General features: G+C 34.6%; 1 protein-coding gene, 1 non-coding gene and 1 pseudogene across 2 annotated transcripts; 2 read left to right on the top strand and 1 right to left on the bottom strand.

Annotated features, from left to right (window-relative positions):
* Nucleotides 1–227: 227 nt before the first annotated feature.
* LOC131182910 (uncharacterized mitochondrial protein AtMg00810-like) lies at nt 228–2420 on the top strand. The gene is made up of 2 exons (XM_058152346.1): nt 228–768; nt 2341–2420. Exons 1-2 carry the CDS (start codon nt 228–230, stop codon nt 2418–2420), a joined length of 621 nt encoding a protein of 206 aa, XP_058008329.1.
* A 3320-nt stretch (nt 2421–5740) lies between these two features.
* LOC131182903 (probable LRR receptor-like serine/threonine-protein kinase At3g47570) lies at nt 5741–20175 on the bottom strand (annotated as a pseudogene).
* On the top strand, nt 7926–8033 carry LOC131169792 (small nucleolar RNA R71). Its single transcript, XR_009140703.1, has one exon. It is a non-coding gene; the product is annotated as a small nucleolar RNA R71 (small nucleolar RNA).
* Nucleotides 20176–21075: the final 900 nt, after the last annotated feature.

The raw sequence follows: 21075 nt of genomic DNA, 5'->3' as shown, positions 1-21075 counted from the left end.
CTCAGCCTTAAGGTTTTGTTGTTCGTGGAAAAGAAGACCAAGTCTACAAGCTGCGAAAGGCACTTTACGGATTGAAGTAGGCTCCACGGGCATGGTACAGCAAAATCGACTCTTATTTCCATCAGAATGGCTTTGAGAGAAGTAAGAATGAGCCCACTCTCTATACAAAAAGGCAAGGTAAAAATGATCTTCTAATTATTTGCCTTTATGTTGATGATATGATTTATATGGGCTCTTCTCCTTCTCTTATTGATGAATTCAAAGTCTGCATGAAAAAGAAGTTTGAGATGTCAGATTTGGGTGTGTTGCATTATTTTCTTGGGTTAGAGGTTAAGCAAGTTGAAGATGGTATTTTTGTGTCACAAAGGAAATATGCAACTGATTTACTTAAAAGATTCAGCATGTTAAACTGCAAAGTTGCAACCACTCCTATGAACTTAAATGATAAGTTACAAGTTGATGATGGGACTGAACAAGGCAATGCAAGTCACTTTAGAAGCTTGGTTGGTGGCTTGATTTACTTAACACACTCACGGCCAGACATTGCATTTTCAGTTGGTGTAATTTCCAGGTTCATGCATAATCCTTCAAAGCATCATCTTGGAGCAGCAAAAAGAATTCTACGTTATGTAGCTGGAACCATTGATTATGGGCTGTGGTATGAAAAAGTATCATTTTTCAAGTTAAGTGGGTTCACTGACAGCGATTGGGCTGGATGCTTGGAAGATAGAAGGAGCACTTTGATGTGTCCCTACCGCAAGTGCACGGGTCGTACAAGTAATATAGAAAAGATATCGTTCCCACGAGGAGTTGTGTTAATGATTGAATTTTTGATATAAAAAATGCTAACTAATTTGGACTATTTTTGAAATTAAAGTAATAAATTGATGGGTATTGGAGTATGAAATCTATATATGCAAAATTAATAATCTATTCAACTATGTAATGATTTAACTAAATTTGCATCAAATTAAAATAAAGCAAATTCAAATATGGCAATATTCAAAATGGCAAGTAACTAAATTCGATTAGAAATTAACAATGATATAAATGCGATTCCGGAGTTAGTGATTTCATATTCAAGCTATTTTGGGATTTTCCCTAGCTAGCCCAATCCATGAAATTTATGGGTTTAAAGGAGATTAATTCTAAAATCCTTTGAAAACTCTTTCGAGTGAGACAAAGAGTGCCTTAATTAACTTAATCCTACTTTCGTGGAGTTAAAATTAATCAAGACCCATTAGGTTCTTTAATCAATCTATTAAAACCCTCTTAACCCTTAGTCTATTTCTAGATCTAAGTTAATTAAGTCCAATTTCTTGATTAACTATCACTTGGTTTTCTCCTTTCGGTGCTTCAACCAAGGATTAAGAACATAACTTAATGGGGCCCTTCATTAAGCATGTGAATAAGCACACAAGAAATGGATTAAACCTCATAAATTCATTAAATTGGGACTAACCCAGTTCAAATCCACAAAAATAACTAAAATATTACATCCCTTACTCCAGAATCAAAAGTAAACTACTCACTATCCATAATGCTTACAAGATATGATGAGTTTAAATGGAAATAAAGCTTTACTCACTATTTCTAGATCTAAGTTAATTAAGTCCAATTTCTTGATTAACTATCACTTGGTTTTCTCCTTTCGGTGCTTCAACCAAGGATTAAGAACATAACTTAATGGGGCCCTTCATTAAGCATGTGAATAAGCACACAAGAAATGGATTAAACCTCATAAATTCATTAAATTGGGACTAACACAGTTCAAATCCACAAAAATAACTAAAATATAACATCCCTTACTCCGAATCAAAAGTAAACTACTCACTATCCATAATGCTTACAAGATATGATGAGTTTAAATGGAAATAAAGCTTTAATCTAAGCTAAGAGGTAAGAAATTAAACACTAGAAATGTAGAAAAATGTAAAGGAAGGAAGAAATCTGCAAATCTTGGTTAAAAATGGTGTGGAAGGTGAAAATGACTCCTCAAATTCTGCCTCTCTTCTCCTCTTCTTCTTTTCTCCTTGCCTCCCTTCTAAAATGAGAAAATGGGACTATTTATAGCATTTTTCTGACATGGAGCCCTAAAATGGTATGTTCTAGGAGGAATTATTTGAGGGAATCTCCCGACTCATTAATGAACTCTTCATGGGATCGCATAAGTGGATCGCATAAGTTATGCAGTCCCTTATGCGCTTTTACTGTTCTGGTCACTTATGCGGTGCATGACTTGGTGCATAGGTTATGCACAATTTCGTGAATGTGCATAAGGGAGGCGAGAATGTGCATAAGCTATGCGATCTCCTTATGCACATTTAATTTGGATTGCAGGCGATGATCTTTCTCCTTATGCAGATCTGCATAGCTTATGCGCAAGTTATGCAGTTTGGACAAAGCATATTTCAGCTTGAAAACTTGTTTTTGACATCTTTTTGCTGTAGAAGACACTCCTCAATGGCAAAATTCTCTTTAGTCCTTCAAAAGCACCATTTTTCCTACAAAATAAAGTAAAAATTACAAATTAATCCAAAATCGACAATTATGAAAAACTAACTAATTAACTAATAAAATTAGCTAAAAATGACTAATAATCAAATAAAAATGGTTATGAAATTAAACCTAAATGATTATGCAAAATGTATGCATCAAATACCCCCAAACTCAAGCTTTTGCTTGTCCTCAAGCAAACTTTAAAATGAAATGCAAAAAATTTTTAGGGGTGCCTTATCCAAAGAACTATGAAAATCACCTATTAAAGTAACTTAACACACCTTCAGCCATACCAGCAATCCATATACCCATCCTTCAAAATGCAAAGAATCTAATGCTTATCCAAGCTTTCACCGCTTAGCCATCAAGTCAATTATCATTCAAAATCCCCAAACCAACAAATCAAAAGAGATAGTCATGCTCAAAAAGAATTCTAGGACAATTGATAACCAAAGTATCTCAACATGGAATGATAGAATTGAATGAATAGATGAATAGTTTTCCAATCCCATAGGCAAATTCCCTACTCCTATCTCCACTAATGTAGCAAGTACTATCAAGAGATCAAAGGTCTTTTTAGGGATGTAATGAGGCCATGGGGTTTAAAATGAGGCTAAGAAGAAAGATGGGTAAAAAGTATTCAAAGCATGAGAATATTTTCAATTTTTAAACATAAGGTACACTTCTTATTTTATTATAATTTTTTTCTTTTTCTTCTTTTTTTCTTTTTTTTTTTTTGTATATATGGAGGAGAGAAGTACACAATGAGAATTGTCAAGTGCTAGCATAGTTTACAAAACACATAAAAATGGAGGGACATTTTGATACTTTAGACTTGTATTTTGCATTTTCTTTTGATGATTGTCCCTAAAAATGCCACCCCCAAACTCATTTCTTTTAATACTTTGGGTGGATTTCTTTCATTTTGAATGGCAATAGTGAAAAGCACATATACTAGCACTTTTACAAGATGACAAGCACTTCTTCTCCCTTTTTTTGTATATTTTTTCTTTTTTTTTATTTTTATTTTTTAGAAAGTGTACCTAATATTCAATATTATTCTCATGAAAAGGGTTGGAGTGTTTGGTTCATTGGCTAGGTAGCAATAAGGATTTCAAGAAAAATTAGGGATAAAAAGGCTCAAAGGGGTTTTCAAAGGTCAATTTTAATTAGGAAAAAGGGCCAAAGGTTTAAAATGAGAAGGTTTAAATCAAAGAATGCCTAATCATCTCTCTTTTCAAGTATAAGCTGATATTTCGCCTTGAAAGGTTTAGAAAATTTGTTCTAGGATTGGTGAGACATCATTTGACTACCTTATATCCAATAACTCCCTCTAAACACTCCAATCTCTAAAGGACTAGTTGGGTGGCTTTTTGGCTAAGAAGATATAGGCAAGGGATAGACACTTCAAAACTTTGCACCTCTTAGGAAACTTTCAATCCACAAACCCAACTAAAGGTTAGTCAAATCACTCTCATAGGCAACTTTTCAATACTCAAGGGATTTGGCAAAAGATTTTAATGCATGATGCATGATTCCTAAAAATGAGCAATGCATTAACTAAATGGAAGAAGTCTATTTGTGTGCAAAGTGTATAATTTCTAAGTGATGTATAATGTGTGTGTAAATGTGTTATGTATATGTATGTATGGATGTATATGTAAAATATTTACAATATATGTAAATGAAATGGGATGAGATGTTCCTATACTCAAAATGTAAAAAAAATGAAGCAAAAATCAAAATGAATGTGCACCCCCAAACTCAAAATTAGACATTGTCCTCAATGTCTCAAGTAGTGCATTATCAAAATTCAAAGTAAAGAGAAATTACCAGGAATTGTGAAATTTAAGAGCAAAAGGAAAGAGTTACCTGGTATAGAGCAGATGAGAATTCAAGGAATAATGGTGATGCATAAGAGGCTGTACAGGTTATGCAGAGTAAAGTGCTGTCCAAAACATGTGCATAAGTAGGGTGCATAAGCCGTGCGGTTCTGCATGAGTGGCAATAAGGGTTGCATAGGCTATGTAAAATATTTGCAAATTTTTTTTTTTTTTTTTTTTGGTCATGCGAAAGTGCATAAGTTATGCACTCTCCTTATGCAAGTCTCAGCAGGTTTTAACTTTTCCAGAACATGTGCATAAGTAGGGTGCATAAGCCATGCGGTTCTGCATGAGTGGCAATAAGGGTTGCATAGGCTATGTAAAATATTTGCAAAATTTTTTTTTTTTTTTTTTTTTTTGGTCATGCGGAAGTGCATAAGTTATGCACCTTCCTTATGCACCCCTCGGCAAGTTTGATTTTTCTGGGTTTCTGGTCATGCAGAAGTGCATAGGTTATGCACTCTGCTTATGCACCCCTCGGCACTGGAAATTCGAGTTTTGGTTATGCGTAGTGCATAGGTTATGCACTTTGCTTATGCGCATTTCGGAGAGAGAAAATGCAGAATTTGAAGTTGTGCAAATGTGCATAAGTCATGCACTCACCTTATGCAAGTTTTGACAGATATGAAATTTGACAAAATGAGGTTATGCAGAAGTGCATAAGCTATGCACTCTCCTTATGCACTTGCAATAAAGGTGGAAAATGGCAAGAATTGTGGTTATGCAGGATTGCATAAGCTATGCAGTTGCTTATGCATAAGTTAGCAAGATCAAGAATGCAATAGAACATGGATTGCAAGTGTGAAAAATACCCTAGAATGAGGAAATATAATTCCATGAAGCATAAACCATGAGAAGTTTCACAAAAAACACATCAATATATACAAAGTATATCAAAAAGGCATCACACAAGCATGTAAAAATGGATCCTACATAAAAGACCTTTGAGAACTATGCCATTTTAAGACAAATTCTGCAAATCAACATTTAGCACATAAAACTCCATAAAATTTGCATGAAGTTGCATCTAACCACAAATGATGAAATGAAGTCTCCAAGTTTTGCCAAGAAAATGCAGCATTTTTACCTTGAATCCTACAACCCAAAGAAGCTCAAAACTGCAAAAATGACTCACTTACCACCATATTAAGATTAAAATCACACATACTTAAAAGTCTCACACCCAACCTCACCAAAAACACAAGCCATCTGCTGCAAACACCCTCTTTGCTGCAATTTCTTCTTCCTCTCTGCATAAACCAGTTGCAGCTCAAGGATGAATCTATCTGCTGCAGACTTTTCCTTTTCTCGCAGATTGCATTTTCCTCTGCAATAACTTGATTGCGGCTCCCAATAGTTCACCAAATTTCTTCATTGATATACATCTACAAGGGACAAGATTTAATAATGTCAAAAATTGAATTTGAGGAAATTTAAGATAAAAACAAAATTAATGAAAATGAAAGTAAATCAACAAAAGCAAAATAAAAGGACTTGGGATGCCTCCCAAGAGCGCTAATTTATAGTCCTTAGCTAGACTCTTTTCATGTTTCATGGTGGCTGAAATTGGAATTTGTTGCCTCTGTTTCCAATAGGTGCTTCAATGAATCTATACTTCATTTTCTTTCCATCACATGAGAAGATCCTTGTTGCTTTGTCTAAAAATCCGACCATTTCTTTCTTGACAACCTTTGGTGCATCTTTTTCTTTGAAAGATGGTTGTTTTACTTCACTTTTCTCCACTTGCTCAACTTGAAAGATTGGTGCCATAGGACAAGGTGGATTACTATTCAAATCTTGTGCAAATGCAGCCTCTTTTGGATTTTCATCATTGATACTCCCTTCATGGATAAGACAACTTTCAAGAGAAGCCTTCGGATAGCTCTTTCTAAAGTGCTCTTTTACTAACTCATCAACTATATCAATTCTCAAACAAGAGTCTACATCTTCATGCTGCTTCTTCTTATCATTGCCAATGTTGAAGACTAAATGATCCTCTCCGACTCTGAGAGTAAGCTTTTCACCTTTCACGTCAATCAAAGCACCAGCTGTAGCTAGGAAAGGCCTCCCCAAAATGATTGGGATATTAGAATCCTCTTCCATGTCCAAGATGACAAAGTCAACAGGTATATAGAATTTCCCAACCTTCAGAGGCACATTCTCCAAAATCCCTTCAGGATACTTAATTGATCTGTCAGCTAACTGAAGAGAAATGTGGGTTGGCTTAAGATCTCCCATATTGAGCTTCTCATAAATGGAGAGGGGCATAAGGCTAACACTAGCCCCTAAATCACATAAAGCTTTTACAGAACATGATTCCCCAATGTGGCATGGAATTGAAAAACTCCCTGGATCCTTGAGCTTTGGAGGAAGTTTCCTTTGGAGGATAGCACGCATTCCTCGATTAAGGCTCTGATCTCATAATCTTCAAGTCTTCTTTTGTTTGAGAGAATTTCTTTCAAAACTTAGCATAAGAAGGCATTTGGGAAAGAGCATCGATAAAGGGCACATTTATATATAGCTTCTTCAAAACCTCTAAGAACTTCCCAAATTGCTTATCAAGCTTGGCTTTTGAAATCTCTGTGGAAAGGGAAGTCATGGCTTGTAAGGCTCTGGAGGTATATATTTCTCTTCTTTCTCTCCAACCTCCTCTTTACCTTTTCTTGCACTCCCTTTTCACTCTTTTGTTTTTCATCTCCTCAAAATATTCCTCATTTTCTCTATTTTCAACTTTTTCACTCTTCTCATTATGCACTATTTTACCACTCCTCAGTGTGATGGCATGACATTGCTCCCTTGGATTTTCTGTTTGACTAGGAAGTTTCCCCATAGAATTGGTACTTGATGAGCATGCTTGTTGTGCAATCGATTTTCCAAAGATCCTATTGTGTGTTTGCATTTGTTCCAGCCTTGCTTTCATCTCTCTCAACTCTTCATCACGCTTAATTTGATTAGCAAGAATTTGTTGTAATAAAGCCTCTGTGGTGGAACTTTGTTCTTCTTTGTCTTGGTAAAGGTGCGATTTGCATTCTTTTCTTTGAAAACTAGGTGGTGGTTGCCTAGGTTGTTGGTATTGATGCTCTTGTTGTTGTAATGGAAAGTTACGAGTTAAAGCTTGATTTTCTGATTCTCCCATGAAAAATTGGGATGATTCCTCCAAGCATATGAAGGATAATCTACTCCACGACTCATTGTTCCTTCGCATAAGTAACTTGTTGAGAACTTCCGAGCATGATGATGAACCGACTAGCATACTTAAATCCTCCATTTTCTTAGCAAGGACATTAGTGAGTGCATCAAATTTGGCATTGATCATGTTGAATGGATCAAGCTCATACATTCCAAAGAACTTGCCTTTTTTGAGTTGGAGTTGACCCTCTTGGACTACTCCATAGATGACTGTTCTTTGCTATTTTCTCTAATAACTCATAAGCTTCATCTTCATGCTTAATGATGAATTCCCCTCCAGTTTGAGCATCAATGATTCCTCTGATAGCAGGAGTGACATTTGTGTAAAAATTCTGGTTTATCATCCATTTAGGAATGGCATGATGTGGACATTGTCTCTCCAACTCCTTCCATCTCATCCATGACTCATAAAGAGTCTCATCTTCTCTTGGTCTAAAAGCAATCATTTGATTCCTCAACTCTTGAGTTTTTCAGTGGAAAGTATTGGGCAAGAAATACATCAGTGAGCTGCTCCCAATTTGTAATTGAGTTGTGAGGTAAAGAATCAAGCCAATCCAATGCTCTATCTTTCAAAGAGAATGGAAACAATTTTAGCCTTGCTGCATCATCAGATACTCCAGGTTGTTTTTGCATGTCACAAATCATAGCAAACTTCTTCAGATGTGTGTGTGGATTTTCAGAAGGATGTCCTCCAAATTGAGAATTCTGAATCATTTTAAGAACTCCAAAATCCATCTTGTAACTATTTACATCAATTCTTGGTCTTGCTATGCTCTCTCTCAAGTCATCAAAGCGAGGAAAAGCATGATCCATCATACTTCCCTAAAGATTAGCATTTACTACCTCTTCACCATGGGCTGCATTTTCATTATTTTGACCATTTCCAGGCATTACCAACACCAATTCTAATTCTTTCATCACCATGTCCGCTTCTAATTCAGTTTCTATCAAGGCTTCTTTTCTTTTCTGGTTTCTTTCTTGTTGGCCTTACAAAATTTCTCAATTTGTGGTTGAATAATAAGGATGTATCACTTGTGCTTCTAGCTCTTCTCATAAAAGATTAAGAGTACCTGAAAAAGAACAAACAAACACAAAATGAAAAGATAACAGAGATAAAACTAAAAAACAACTAAAATAATCAAGAATTCAATCTTAAACAAACAACTCCGACAGCGGCGCCAAAACTTGATGTGTCCCTACCGCAAGTGCACGGGTCGTACAAGTAATATAGAAAAGATATCGTTCCCACGAGGAGTTGTGTTAATGATTGAATTTTTGATATAAAAAATGCTAACTAATTTGGACTATTTTTGAAATTAAAGTAATAAATTGATGGGTATTGGAGTATGAAATCTATATATGCAAAATTAATAATCTATTCAACTATGTAATGATTTAACTAAATTTGCATCAAATTAAAATAAAGCAAATTCAAATATGGCAATATTCAAAATGGCAAGTAACTAAATTCGATTAGAAATTAACAATGGTAATAAAGCGATTACGGAGTTCGAGATTTCATATTCAAGCTATTTTGGGATTTTCCCTAGCTAGCCCAATCCATGAAATTTATGGGTTTAAAGGAGATTAATTCTAAAATCCTTTGAAAACTCTTTCGAGTGAGACAAAGAGTGCCTTAATTAACTTAATCCTACTTTCGTGGAGTTAAAATTAATCAAGACCCATTAGGTTCTTTAATCAATCTATTAAAACCCTCTTAACCCTTAGTCTATTTCTAGATCTAAGTTAATTAAGTCCAATTTCTTGATTAACTATCACTTGGTTTTCTCCTTTGATTGCTTCAACCAAGGATTAAGAACATAACTTAATGGGGCCCTTCATTAAGCATGTGAATAAGCACACAAGAAATGGATTAAACCTCATAAATTCATTAAATTGGGACTAACCCAGTTCAAATCCACAAAAATAACTAAAATATTACATCCCTTACTCCAGAATCAAAAGTAAACTACTCACTATCCATAATGCTTACAAGATATGATGAGTTTAAATGGAAATAAAGCTTTACTCACTATTTCTAGATCTAAGTTAATTAAGTCCAATTTCTTGATTAACTATCACTTGGTTTTCTCCTTTCGGTGCTTCAACCAAGGATTAAGAACATAACTTAATGGGGCCCTTCATTAAGCATGTGAATAAGCACACAAGAAATGGATTAAACCTCATAAATTCATTAAATTGGGACTAACCCAGTTCAAATCCACAAAAATAACTAAAATATTACATCCCTTACTCCAGAATCAAAAGTAAACTACTCACTATCCATAATGCTTACAAGATATGATGAGTTTAAATGGAAATAAAGCTTTAATCTAAGCTAAGAGGTAAGAAATTAAACACTAGAAATGTAGAAAAATGTAAAGGAAGGAAGAAATCTGCAAATCTTGGTTAAAAATGGTGTGGAAGGTGAAAATGACTCCTCAAATTCTGCCTCTCATCTCCTCTTCTTCTTTTCTCCTTGCCTCCCTTCTAAATTGAGAAAATGGGACTATTTATAGCATTTTCTGACATGGAGCCCTAAAATGGTATGTTCTAGGAGGAATTATTTGAGGGAATCTCCCGACTCATTAATGAACTCTTCATGGGATCGCATAAGTTATGCGATCCCTTATCTGATTCACTGGTTCTGGGTCACTTATGCGAAGCTGCATGACTTGGTGCATAGGTTATGCACAATTTCGTGAATGTGCATAAGGGAGGCGAGAATGTGCATAAGCTATGCAGTCTCCTTATGCACATTTCGGCTGGTTCTGGAACAGTGATCTTTCTCCTTATGCAGATCTGCATAGCTTATGCGGCAAGTTATGCACAGTTTGGTCAATGCATATTTCAGCTTGAAAACTTGTTTTTGACATCTTTTTGCTGTAGAAGACACTCCTCAATGGCAAAATTCTCTTTAGTCCTTCAAAAGCACCATTTTTCCTACAAAACAAAGTAAAAATTACAAATTAATCCAAAATCGACAATTATGAAAAACTAACTAATTAACTAATAAAATTAGCTAAAAATGACTAATAATATCCCTCTAGCTTGTCCACACCAAGAACACCTATGGCAGCCCTTGAACAGCTTCTAAAGTCTTTTCTATTAATTAGAAATTCAAGTTCTGCCTTTTAAGAGATTAGAGATGTAAACAGGACACTAGAAACAATTTCTAGTGTTCTTAATTCAAGAGATTGATGGCTAATCTCTTTGAATTGATGAGAGATGAAGAGAAACAGCTGGAGAGGCTCAAAGTGGCGTGACATATGAGAGGAGAGGCTGCTGGTTATGTTTTCTTTTCATAACCCCACTTAAATAGCTAGGTTAACACATTAAACCCTAGCCACATGTCACCTTTTGATTAGCTCTAGGTTTAAGTGACCCAATCACATTGTGCCAAGTGTCAAACCTATATTTAATCTTGATTTTAATCATCTTACATGATTAAAAATATTTGGCAAGCTTATGTGTTATGCCATGTGTCACCATCTCATGGTGCCACGTGTCACACTACAAAATGACCAAAATGCCCCTGTGTCTTAATTTTGAGTTCTTAACCCAAAATAATTATTTTCTTCTTCTAATTAATTTATATCAAATATAAATTAATTAATTAATCTCTATTAATTAATTTCTCATCAATTAAATTCATATTTAAACACTTTAAATATAAATTTAATTTATACTACACATCCAATAATCTAGATTTGGTTTCAAGTCATGCTAGGGACTTTGCAATTTTATTGCAAACCAAATCTATTTAATTAATCAATTAAACTCTTTAATTAATTAATTAAATCATATTTAAATAGGTGATAACTTGTGTATGTGTGTGACTTACTAGGCTCATCACTAATTGGCAATGAGACATGATATCAACTCTTAATATCATCAGAACTCTTTCTTACCATAAATGATTTCTCTAAATCATTTTATGAACCTCATAGACCATGGTAACATATGATTTGGAGCCAGAAAGATTGTTATAGGAAAGGTCTAGAATTTCCAGTCCTTTAATTTCTCCTAGGGAGCTTGGAATAGGGCCTGAGAATGCATTTCTGGTAATGTATAATTCCTCCAAGCTCTTGCAGTTTTTGAGTGAATCAGGAATATTACCTGATAAATGGTTGTTTGAGAGGTCAATGGTAGCAACACTATCTAGAAGCCCAATTTCTTCTGACAAATTCCCATTCAATTTGTTAGACAGGTTCAAGATCAGACTCAAGCTTTGGAGACTGAGAATTTCTTTAGGTATGGTTCCATTGAGCTTGTTGGTGGATAAGTCCATGGAACGAAGACTATGGAAATTCCCAAAAGTAGTGGGTATTCTCCCCACCAATTTATTTCCTGATAAATCAACTTGGTTTAACTTCAAAAGATTACCAAGGGAATCCGGAATCCTTCCAGCGATTTGATTTCTAGCAAGACCCAACATTTGCAGATTCTCCAATTGACCAATTTCAGTTGGAATTTCACCGGTGATAGAGTTGTAGCTCAAATTTAGCAACGTTAAGCTACTGAGATGACCAATTGATGCTGGTATAGAACCATAAATATGATTGCCGCCCATGTATAATTTCGAGAGATCCTTGGAAAGATTACCAACAGATTCCGGGATGACACCCTGCAGAAGGTTGCCATCAAAGGCAAGGAATTTAAGATGGGTGCTGTTTGCTAAGGAAGTGATGAATCCAAGACCATTGTCTCCAGAGTTAACAATTCTATTGAAACCAATATTGTACATCTCCAGGAATGGAAGATTTCCTAATCCTGGCGGTACTGTTCCTTCTAAAAGAGTATGTGCCATACGAATAACCTTTATATTTGTGAGATTGTGCAAAGATGAAGGAATTGTTCCAGTGAACTTATTGAAGGATAAATTGATAACCAAAAGATTTGGAAGTGTCACTCCAATATCACTAGGAATTTTACCCCACAGCTGGTTGGAAGCTAAGGCCAAATCGACTAGAGAAGACATGTTGTAAATGCTGGAGAGAACGGTACCAGTGAGATTGTTTATGGTGAGATCAAGAACCTTCAAGTTTCTAAGATGGCTTAAATCACTAGGAATCATGCCACTAAGAGTATTTGTGCCTAAGATCAAATTCTCTAGTGACGAAATATTTCCTATAGATAGTGGAATTGTACCCCAAAGAAGATTTCTCCCCAAGTTCAAAGTTTTGATGTTGGTAAGCAAGGTGAGCTCCGCGGGAATTCTTCCTGTAATCTGATTCATTGACACGTCAAGGATTCTGAGCTCTGTCAACTTGCTTACATTCGATGGTATCGAACCTTGCAAGGTGTTGGAACTCATGTTCAAGACTCTAAGACCAGAAAGATTACAGATTTCTTCAGGAAGTGTTCCTGTAAGTTGATTGTTTTGAAGCTCCAGGGACTGAAGAAAAGAGAGATTTCCAATATAGGGACTTATGGAGCCAACAAGTCCCAATCTGGAGAGTTTGAGGCCAACAACTCTTTGGCCAAATCTGTTGCATGAAACTCCCGTCCAGTTGCAAGGGGAGGAGCTTTGGACCCATGAAGATAGAGAAATGGAAGATTCCAAGCTTATTTGAGACTTAAACGAGATCAAGGCTTGCTTATCAGTCTCTATGCTTAGAGCAGCAGACTCCAACAAGGGAAATACGCATCTGAAAGAGAGAATTAGGAGAGTGAAGAATGAAACTTGCAGTAAATGGCAGAAGAGGAGATTCATTTCTATGAGTTTGTGTTTGTAGATAGATGAAGTTTGTTGGAAATGTGATGATGTATTTATAACAATCATGGCGAGCACTTACAATAATTTTACGCGAAAGGAATTAATGTGATGGCTTTTTTTTTGGTGCAATAGCAGCTCTTGCTGACAAGTGACTATTGATATCTCAAGTCAAGATTTGACTTAGTCCTAATTGACTATTGTTGTCATAAAAATTAGTCTATTTAAATTTAAATTTAATTGCATATTTTAATTAATAATTTATAGAAAAATATATATTTATTGTTGATTTATATTTTACAAATTTAATAATATTTAAATTCGACTTATTTAAATATAATATTTAAAAACTTATAAATATTATTATAAAAAATATATATTTATATTTAATTAATAATTTATATAAATAAATTAAAATAACACATACCTAATGCATAAAATCTAAATCTAATTTAAATTCAATATAAATATTATTTTTCAAACTTAAATTCATTTCAAATTTAATTACATAATATTTAAATTTATTTTATTAAAATTCGATTAAATGAAATATCCAAAAACATCTTATTGATGTTTTTCTTTTGTTACAATCTCCTTAAGTTTTGTCCCCATTTACACAAATATAAAAATATATTTAGCGATGGACTAAAATTTCATCATAAATTTCATCACTGATGCCTTAACGATAGGATTTCAGCAACATTAAAAATCTGATATTGAAAGTTAATTTTTTGAATTAGTGACTATATAACGGCATATTATAGCCATCACTGAAAACCTCATCACTTACAAACTTAAGCCATAGATCAATGATGAATTCATCAATCCGTCACTAATGCCTTTTTATTTTTTTATAGTTGAAGGAGTATATCATTAAGATTACTATTTGTATGAAAATATTTCTAACAATAAATAAACAAAACAAGATAACAATTGGCAATATGAGAAATTAGGGTGTGTTTATAAAGAGCTCGAGCTCATATGAGAATGAGTGTATTTACCGTTAGATTAAATTTTTATATATAGATTCGTGCACTTTATATATATACTTTAATTAATTATATATATATTTCAATATAAATATTTAATCTAACAGAAATTAAACTCATTCTCATATAAGTTCGAACTTATATTAGATGCATATAAGAAATTATACCTACATTGCAAACAGGCTATTTTAGAGTTGATGAAAAAAGTAATTAAAAGCTTCCTTGCTTTATCAAAAATTTAAAACAAGCTCCTAACTTTTGAGCTAGACTTTTGGAAGATACTACAACTCTATGTCGGTGGCCTTTAAACCACTTATTTGACTTGCCTAGATCAGGCTTGATTCTTCAAGTTCAAGATTTAAGGCTTCACTGGGATTGGATTGATGGTGTACGGATTTCTTCTCATTTGGAAAATTGAATTCTTGTGAGTTTTCATGCAAAAGAATTTGATTAAATTAATTTAAGGCATCACCAAGATTGGATTGATGGTGCACTGATTTCCTCCTTCCTCATTTTGAAAAATGAATTCATTTAATTTTTCATGAACAAATTTGATTTTTCAAAATTCAAGGCTGCACTAAGATTGGATTGATATCAGCATAGGCCATGGATTTCTTCTCATTAATTTTGAAAGACAAATTCATGTGGATTTTCATAATTTAAACAATTCTTTTATGTACTTGATTATGATTCTTTTGTTAAAATGTTAAAATTGATATTTGAATTTTAATTAAAACTTATATTAAGAAAAAATAAATAGAAATATCAAATTTATAAATTATAATTAATTTCCATTGAAATTTAAATTTAAGACTCCACTACTTTAATTTCTTAAGACTAATAAAGAGATATAAAACTATTATTGGAACTATCATATGCAAGTTTAAGCTTCTAAATTGAGTATTTCGTTGATATGATATTAGAATCTCTTAAACCAAAAGGTTCAGAGTTTGAATTTGGCCACCTCATTTGTTAGTTGAATATTTTAGCATAAGGCAAAGTGGGCCTGTGCTCGTTCAAGCATCAAGTATAGTGGATTTTCACATGTGATGGTGCAATAGAGAAACATAGAATTATTCTTGGAGCCTTCATTTATAAGCTTAAACTTTTAGATTGAGTAGTTCCTTAAAATGGTATCAGAGTCTCTTAGACCAAAAGGATTAGAATTTGAATTCTGACCACCCTATTTATTAATTGAATATTTTAACATAAAATAAAGTGAGTCTGTGTTTATTCACGTATCAAGTCTAGTGGGCTTTTGCGTACGAAGGTATAATAGAGAAATATAAATCTATTATTAGAGTCATCACTTGCAAACTTAAACTTTTAAATTGAGTGATTGCTTGAAAAGAATTCATCCATAGGAGATTTTCTTGTTGGGTTCTCATAGGAACCATTAATCACAGGTTTCAACAAGAACCATTCAAATGATTGAAATTTAAACCTAACAAGAACCATTCAAATGATTGAAATTTAAACCTAACATATGCATAGCCGTGGTGGTGGACCTCATGATTTACTTTGCTGTTAGTCCTTTCATTGTACGATAGAAGTACAACATGTTAATCATACTAATTACAAATGAAATTTGTCAAAGCTAAATAAAGCCAAAGCCAAACTAATTTACATATATAAAATTAATGCAACAAACCCAATAAAAATGCCAGTTAAACTTGAGACTCTTAATCTTAACGCTTTAATTTTGTTTTGTTTTAACACTAAATCAAAGTTTTATTTATTTATTTTTAGTATAATTGAAACTCAAAACTTTATAGTTTTACAAATGATTTCTCATTCGCTGTATATCACATAATTCTGATTTCAATCACTTTTATTTTAGAATGACATTGATATCATTAGTTGTCTTTATGGACTTTAATTATCTAAACCATCCGATTCAATCCGACCCATTTGACAATTGAGATCACCTCTATAAAATTCGTATAGTTGATTGATTCAAAGCCATGCACCTGGCGTATATACAGGCAGATGACTTGAAAAAGCAAAATAGTTGCTTTGCATTTCGACTTTTTGTTCCTTTGCTTACATACTAGCATTAGACTTTAGAAGATAAGACAAAATGAAGAAATTAAATTCCAAGTCGTGAAGCAGAAAAAGCTTATGACTTGCAGAAAGAAAACAAATCAACCAATTCATGATGCAAGAATTATTAAAACCACGTGTTTGGTTTTTGGCTTTTTTAGATATTTCCATTCACGCTCTAAACCATCTGATTTTTTTTTTGTCTTTTTTAAAATTTTTTCATATATGTATAACGGTTTTATTATAACTATTAATTGTGCGGTGAGTCGCATTATAATCAATGATTATAATAAAACCTTTGTGTCGGTTTCGCTAAATAAAAATTCGTGTTTGAGAAAAGTTTGACCGTGATTTAGTTTGATGTCACGTGCTTAGTTTTTATTGAATTCTTATTAATGAAAATTTTATTTGATGTGAAAGCTCAAATATTATGTCGTAGTGTTGTTGATATCACAATCAACAAATACAACTTTTTACGGAGTAAAGCTCAGGGCAAGAAGACTTATTGTACAAGGAGTATCTTTCCCCATAACGTATAACCATTATTATCCAATCCCAGTAGACATAAGCATGCTAGGATTCACAACAGGAAAACCTATTGATCTTAGTAAATACTTCAATACTTGGAAGCTTGATGAGTAGGAACATGATTAAGGAGATTGTTTCTTGCAGCTTTGAGCTTGTGAAGAGCATTTCTTATGCTGATGCGGCTGTCAGGAGAGTTCATGGTGCAAGATAATCCAATCCCTAGAATTGTGATCACACATTCTTGTTGAACTTCTGGGTTTATATTGCGACCGTCATGGAAAAGATTATCCATGAGCAGTAGCAACTCAGGATCCAGAACTTGCAATAGCCTGCTAGGAAAAGCTGATTGCACCCATCCAACTAGATTTTGTTCACCCATCAAAGTGTCATCTGTAGGGCTCTTCCCTGTAAACAGCTCTAGCAATAGCACTCCAAAGCTGTATGTATCTCCGGCCGTTGATGGTTTCACTCCAAGCCCATACTCTGCATTCATCATATGATTATAAGTAACCAATGGTGTTTTTGATGAATCTTTGAAAAACATTGAAATGATTTCACAGAAACATCCATAAGGAATGAATTAGTTGCGAAAAGTAGGTATTAGAAGCAAAGAAAAAAGAATTTAATTAGTTACCAATATTGCACCTTTTGCATGTTTTGGAGTAACTAGTCAAGGTACTAACCTGGAGGTATGTAGCCTACGGAACCTTTCAGGACATGGGTGGAACTAATTGAAGTTTGATCACCCACTTTCTCTATCAGCAGCCTAGCCAGTCCAAAATCTCCTACCTTGGCAGTCAAGTCTTCATCCAGAAGAATGTTGCTAGGCTTCAGATCACAATGCACCACAGGAACTTCACAGTCATGGTGCAGGTAATCCATTACACTGGCTACATCAATAGCCACATTTAATCTTTGCACAAGATTCAAGCCTTCTCCATTTCCTTTCTTTCTCTTGCCCTTAACCCAGTCATCCAGGCTCCCATTACCAAGGAACTCGTAAACTAGAGCCAGAAATTCTTTGTTTTTCAAGTCCACACTCGAGCAGGATGTAATCAGCTTAACAAGATTCCGATGCCTCACATTTCTTAAAGCCTCACACTCTGCAAGAAAGCTCTTCTGAAATCCGATCTGTTTGATGTCAAGTACCTTGATTGCTACAACAGAACCATCTCCAAGACACCCTTTGTACACAGACCCAAAGCTCCCATTTCCAATCAAATTTTCCTCATTAAAATTCCCAGTTGCTTGGCGGAGATTGTGGTATGAAACCATTTGATGCTGCTCCTTTATGAAGTTGGAACTGTCAGGGATCTTTCTCCTTCTTTTCATATAGAACAAAGAACCAATAGAAAAGAAAACTACCAATGTTGCCATGACAGCAACACCAACAGATACGTAAACTTTGACAGGCTTTCTTCTATGATCTTGAGCATTCCCACATCCAATTTTCAAGGAAAGCTTTGGGTTGCCTTCTAATTGAACTCTAGAGAGATTTGTAAACACACCACCACAGGGGACTATTCCTTCTAGGTTATTAAAGGCCAGGTTCAGGGATTCAAGAGCCTGTAGTTTTTGGAGGTCAGGAGGAATGAAGCCAGAAAGATTGTTATAGGAGAGGTCTAAAGTTCCCAAGCCCTTTACTTCTCCCAAAGTGCCCGGAATAGGGCCTGAGAATGTATTTCTGGCAATGTATAATTCCTCCAAGCTCTTGCAGTTTTTTATCATGTTTGGAATATTGCCAGATAAGCGGTTGTTAGAGATCAATGGCAACAATACTTTCTAGGGACCCAATTTCCTGGGGCAAATTCCCACTTAGGAAGTTGTTGGAGAGATTGAAGATGGTGGTTAAGCTTGGGAGATTAAGAACTTCTTTGGGTATGCTTCCATTTAGCTTATTGTTAGATAAGTCTAGTGAAAGCACACTATGCAAATTCCCAAAAGCAGTGGATATTCCACCTACCAATTCATTTCCTGATAAATCAATTTTATTCAACTTTTGAAGATTGCCTAAGGAATCTGGAATCCTACCAAATATCCTATTTCCCGCCAAGCCCAACATTTGCAAGTTCTCTAATTTGCCAATTTCAACTGGGATTTCACCAGTAATCGCGTTATAGCTTAAATTTAGCAAGGTCAAGCTACTAAGATTACCGATTGAAGCTGGTATGGTACCATAAAAGTTGTTGCCTCCCATGTACAATTTTTGAAGAACTTTGGAAAGGTTGCCAATAGATTCAGGAATTATACCCTGCAGAAGGTTGCCATCGAAGGCAAGGAATTTAAGGCGGGTACTGTTCGTTAAAGAAGTGATGAATCCAAGACCATTGTCACCAGAACTAACAATCTTGTTGAAACCAATATTGTACATTTCCAGGAATGGAAGATTTCCAAGACCTGGTGGCACTGTCCCTTCTAAAAGGTTATATGCCATTCTGATGATTTGAATATTTGTGAGATTGTGCAAAGACCCAGGAATAGTTCCAGTGAACTTATTAAAGCAAAAATTGAAGCCTAGAAGATTAGGGAGCTTTTCCCCAACATCAAAAGGAATTTTCCCCCACAGCTGGTTTGAAGCTAAGGCCAAATACACTAGGGAAGACATGTTGTAAATGGTGGAAGGGACAGTACCTGTGAGATTATTTATCGTGAGATCAAGAACCTTCAGGTTCTGAAGGCGACTCAAGTCACTAGGAATTGGGCCACTAAGTGTATTGGTGCCTACAATCAAATCCTCAAGGGATGAAATGTTTCCTATTGATGATGGAATTCCACCCGAAAAAAGATTTCGACCGAAGTTCAAAACTTGGAGCTTGGTGAGAAAGCTGAGTTCTTCAGGAATTTTTCCTGTAATCTTATTCATTGACAAGTCAAGTACCCTGAGCTCAGCCAATCTGCTCATGTTTGATGGTATCAAACCTTGCAAGCTGTTGGAACTAATGTTCAGAATTCTTAGGCGAAAAAGATTGCAAATTTGATCAGGAAGTGTTCCAGTAAGCTTATTGTTTTGAAGTTGGAGTGAGCGAAGAAAAGAGAGATTACCAATATGAGGACTAATTGACCCATCAAGTCCCAAGTTGGGAAGATTGAGGCCAACCACTCTGTGGCTGTTGCAGGAAACTCCTGTCCAGTTGCAAGGAGAACTATTCTGATCCCATGAAGACAATGGGTTCAGAGATTGTTGGCTTATTTGAGACTTGAATAAGATCAAAGCCTCCTTATCAGTTTCAATGCTAAGAGTGGCTGAATCTGCAAAGGGAAACATGCATTTGAAAAACACAAGTAAAGCTAGCAGATACAAATGACTTAGATAGGAAAAGAAACTCATGTCTGTAGTTTTCTATCTCTCTCTAATCTTGAATTGCATGCAAGTGAATGAGGCTTAACTAAAGATGACAGGTATTTATAGTAATGCACCTAATGGGGCATTATTATTTTTATAATCAGCTAATGTGAGCTATGTTTTACAGATGAGATCCATTGCAAAGATATTATTTTTATATACCTAAATATTTTACAATTGTTTAATGAATAATTAACACGTAATCTTGTTGACTTAAACTCATTCATACATGAAAATGGCTAATTGGTTTGATTCAATACACTGAGAGTAGCAATGAACAGTACTTGACCATTGAATTATTAGAACCACCATATGACGGAGAACGTAAAGTTAATCCAAACACCTGTGGAAAGTCCACATTTGCCTAATTGCTGCAATCACAAGTATTCAAAGTAGTAAAGCAAATTAACTGTGAATTGTCTAAATTTATATTCTTTCTCCTTGTTCTCTAGTTCTTGTTCTTATTTGGGATGAAATTTATATTCAATCAGTTGCAATCACTACAGCACAAGCATTACTGTTTAACAAATTATTTACTGTTAATGTTGTTTTCTGATATTATTTTGGAATCCTTTAAACGTTTGCGGTCAATTGCTGGTGCCAATTTACTGAATTCTGAAATTTCAAAGTCCTCAGAAAACGATCTGAGAACATACAATAAGCATAACGTCTCTTTCATGACAGGGCAAGCCTGCCAAGTTCATTGTAATTTAGTTTATATACATTTCTTTGCAGAGAAAGGAGGAAAAAAATACATTAAACTAGAGATAGGAGGCTTGTAATTTTATGGGTTGTGTGTGAATTCGAGAGCAAAGGCAAAGAAAAATCATCTCTCACACCTTTGTTTAATCTTTGAATTTATGGAGTAATGATCCAAAGGATTAC

This window comes from Hevea brasiliensis, chromosome 1 (assembly GCF_030052815.1).
Source record: "Hevea brasiliensis isolate MT/VB/25A 57/8 chromosome 1, ASM3005281v1, whole genome shotgun sequence".
Classification (NCBI taxonomy): Eukaryota; Viridiplantae; Streptophyta; class Magnoliopsida; order Malpighiales; family Euphorbiaceae; genus Hevea; species Hevea brasiliensis.
This window is presented reverse-complemented; position numbering and strand designations above follow the sequence as displayed.

Excerpts from the sequence above, each read along its gene's own strand:
- LOC131182910 (XM_058152346.1), top strand. The coding sequence starts at position 228 with ATGGGCTCTTCTCCTTCTCTTATTGATGAATTCAAAGTCTGCATGAAA. Across the intron at positions 769-2,340 it reads TCCCTACCGCAAGTGCACGG|GCGATGATCTTTCTCCTTAT; the intron begins GTCGTACAAGTA and ends TTTGGATTGCAG.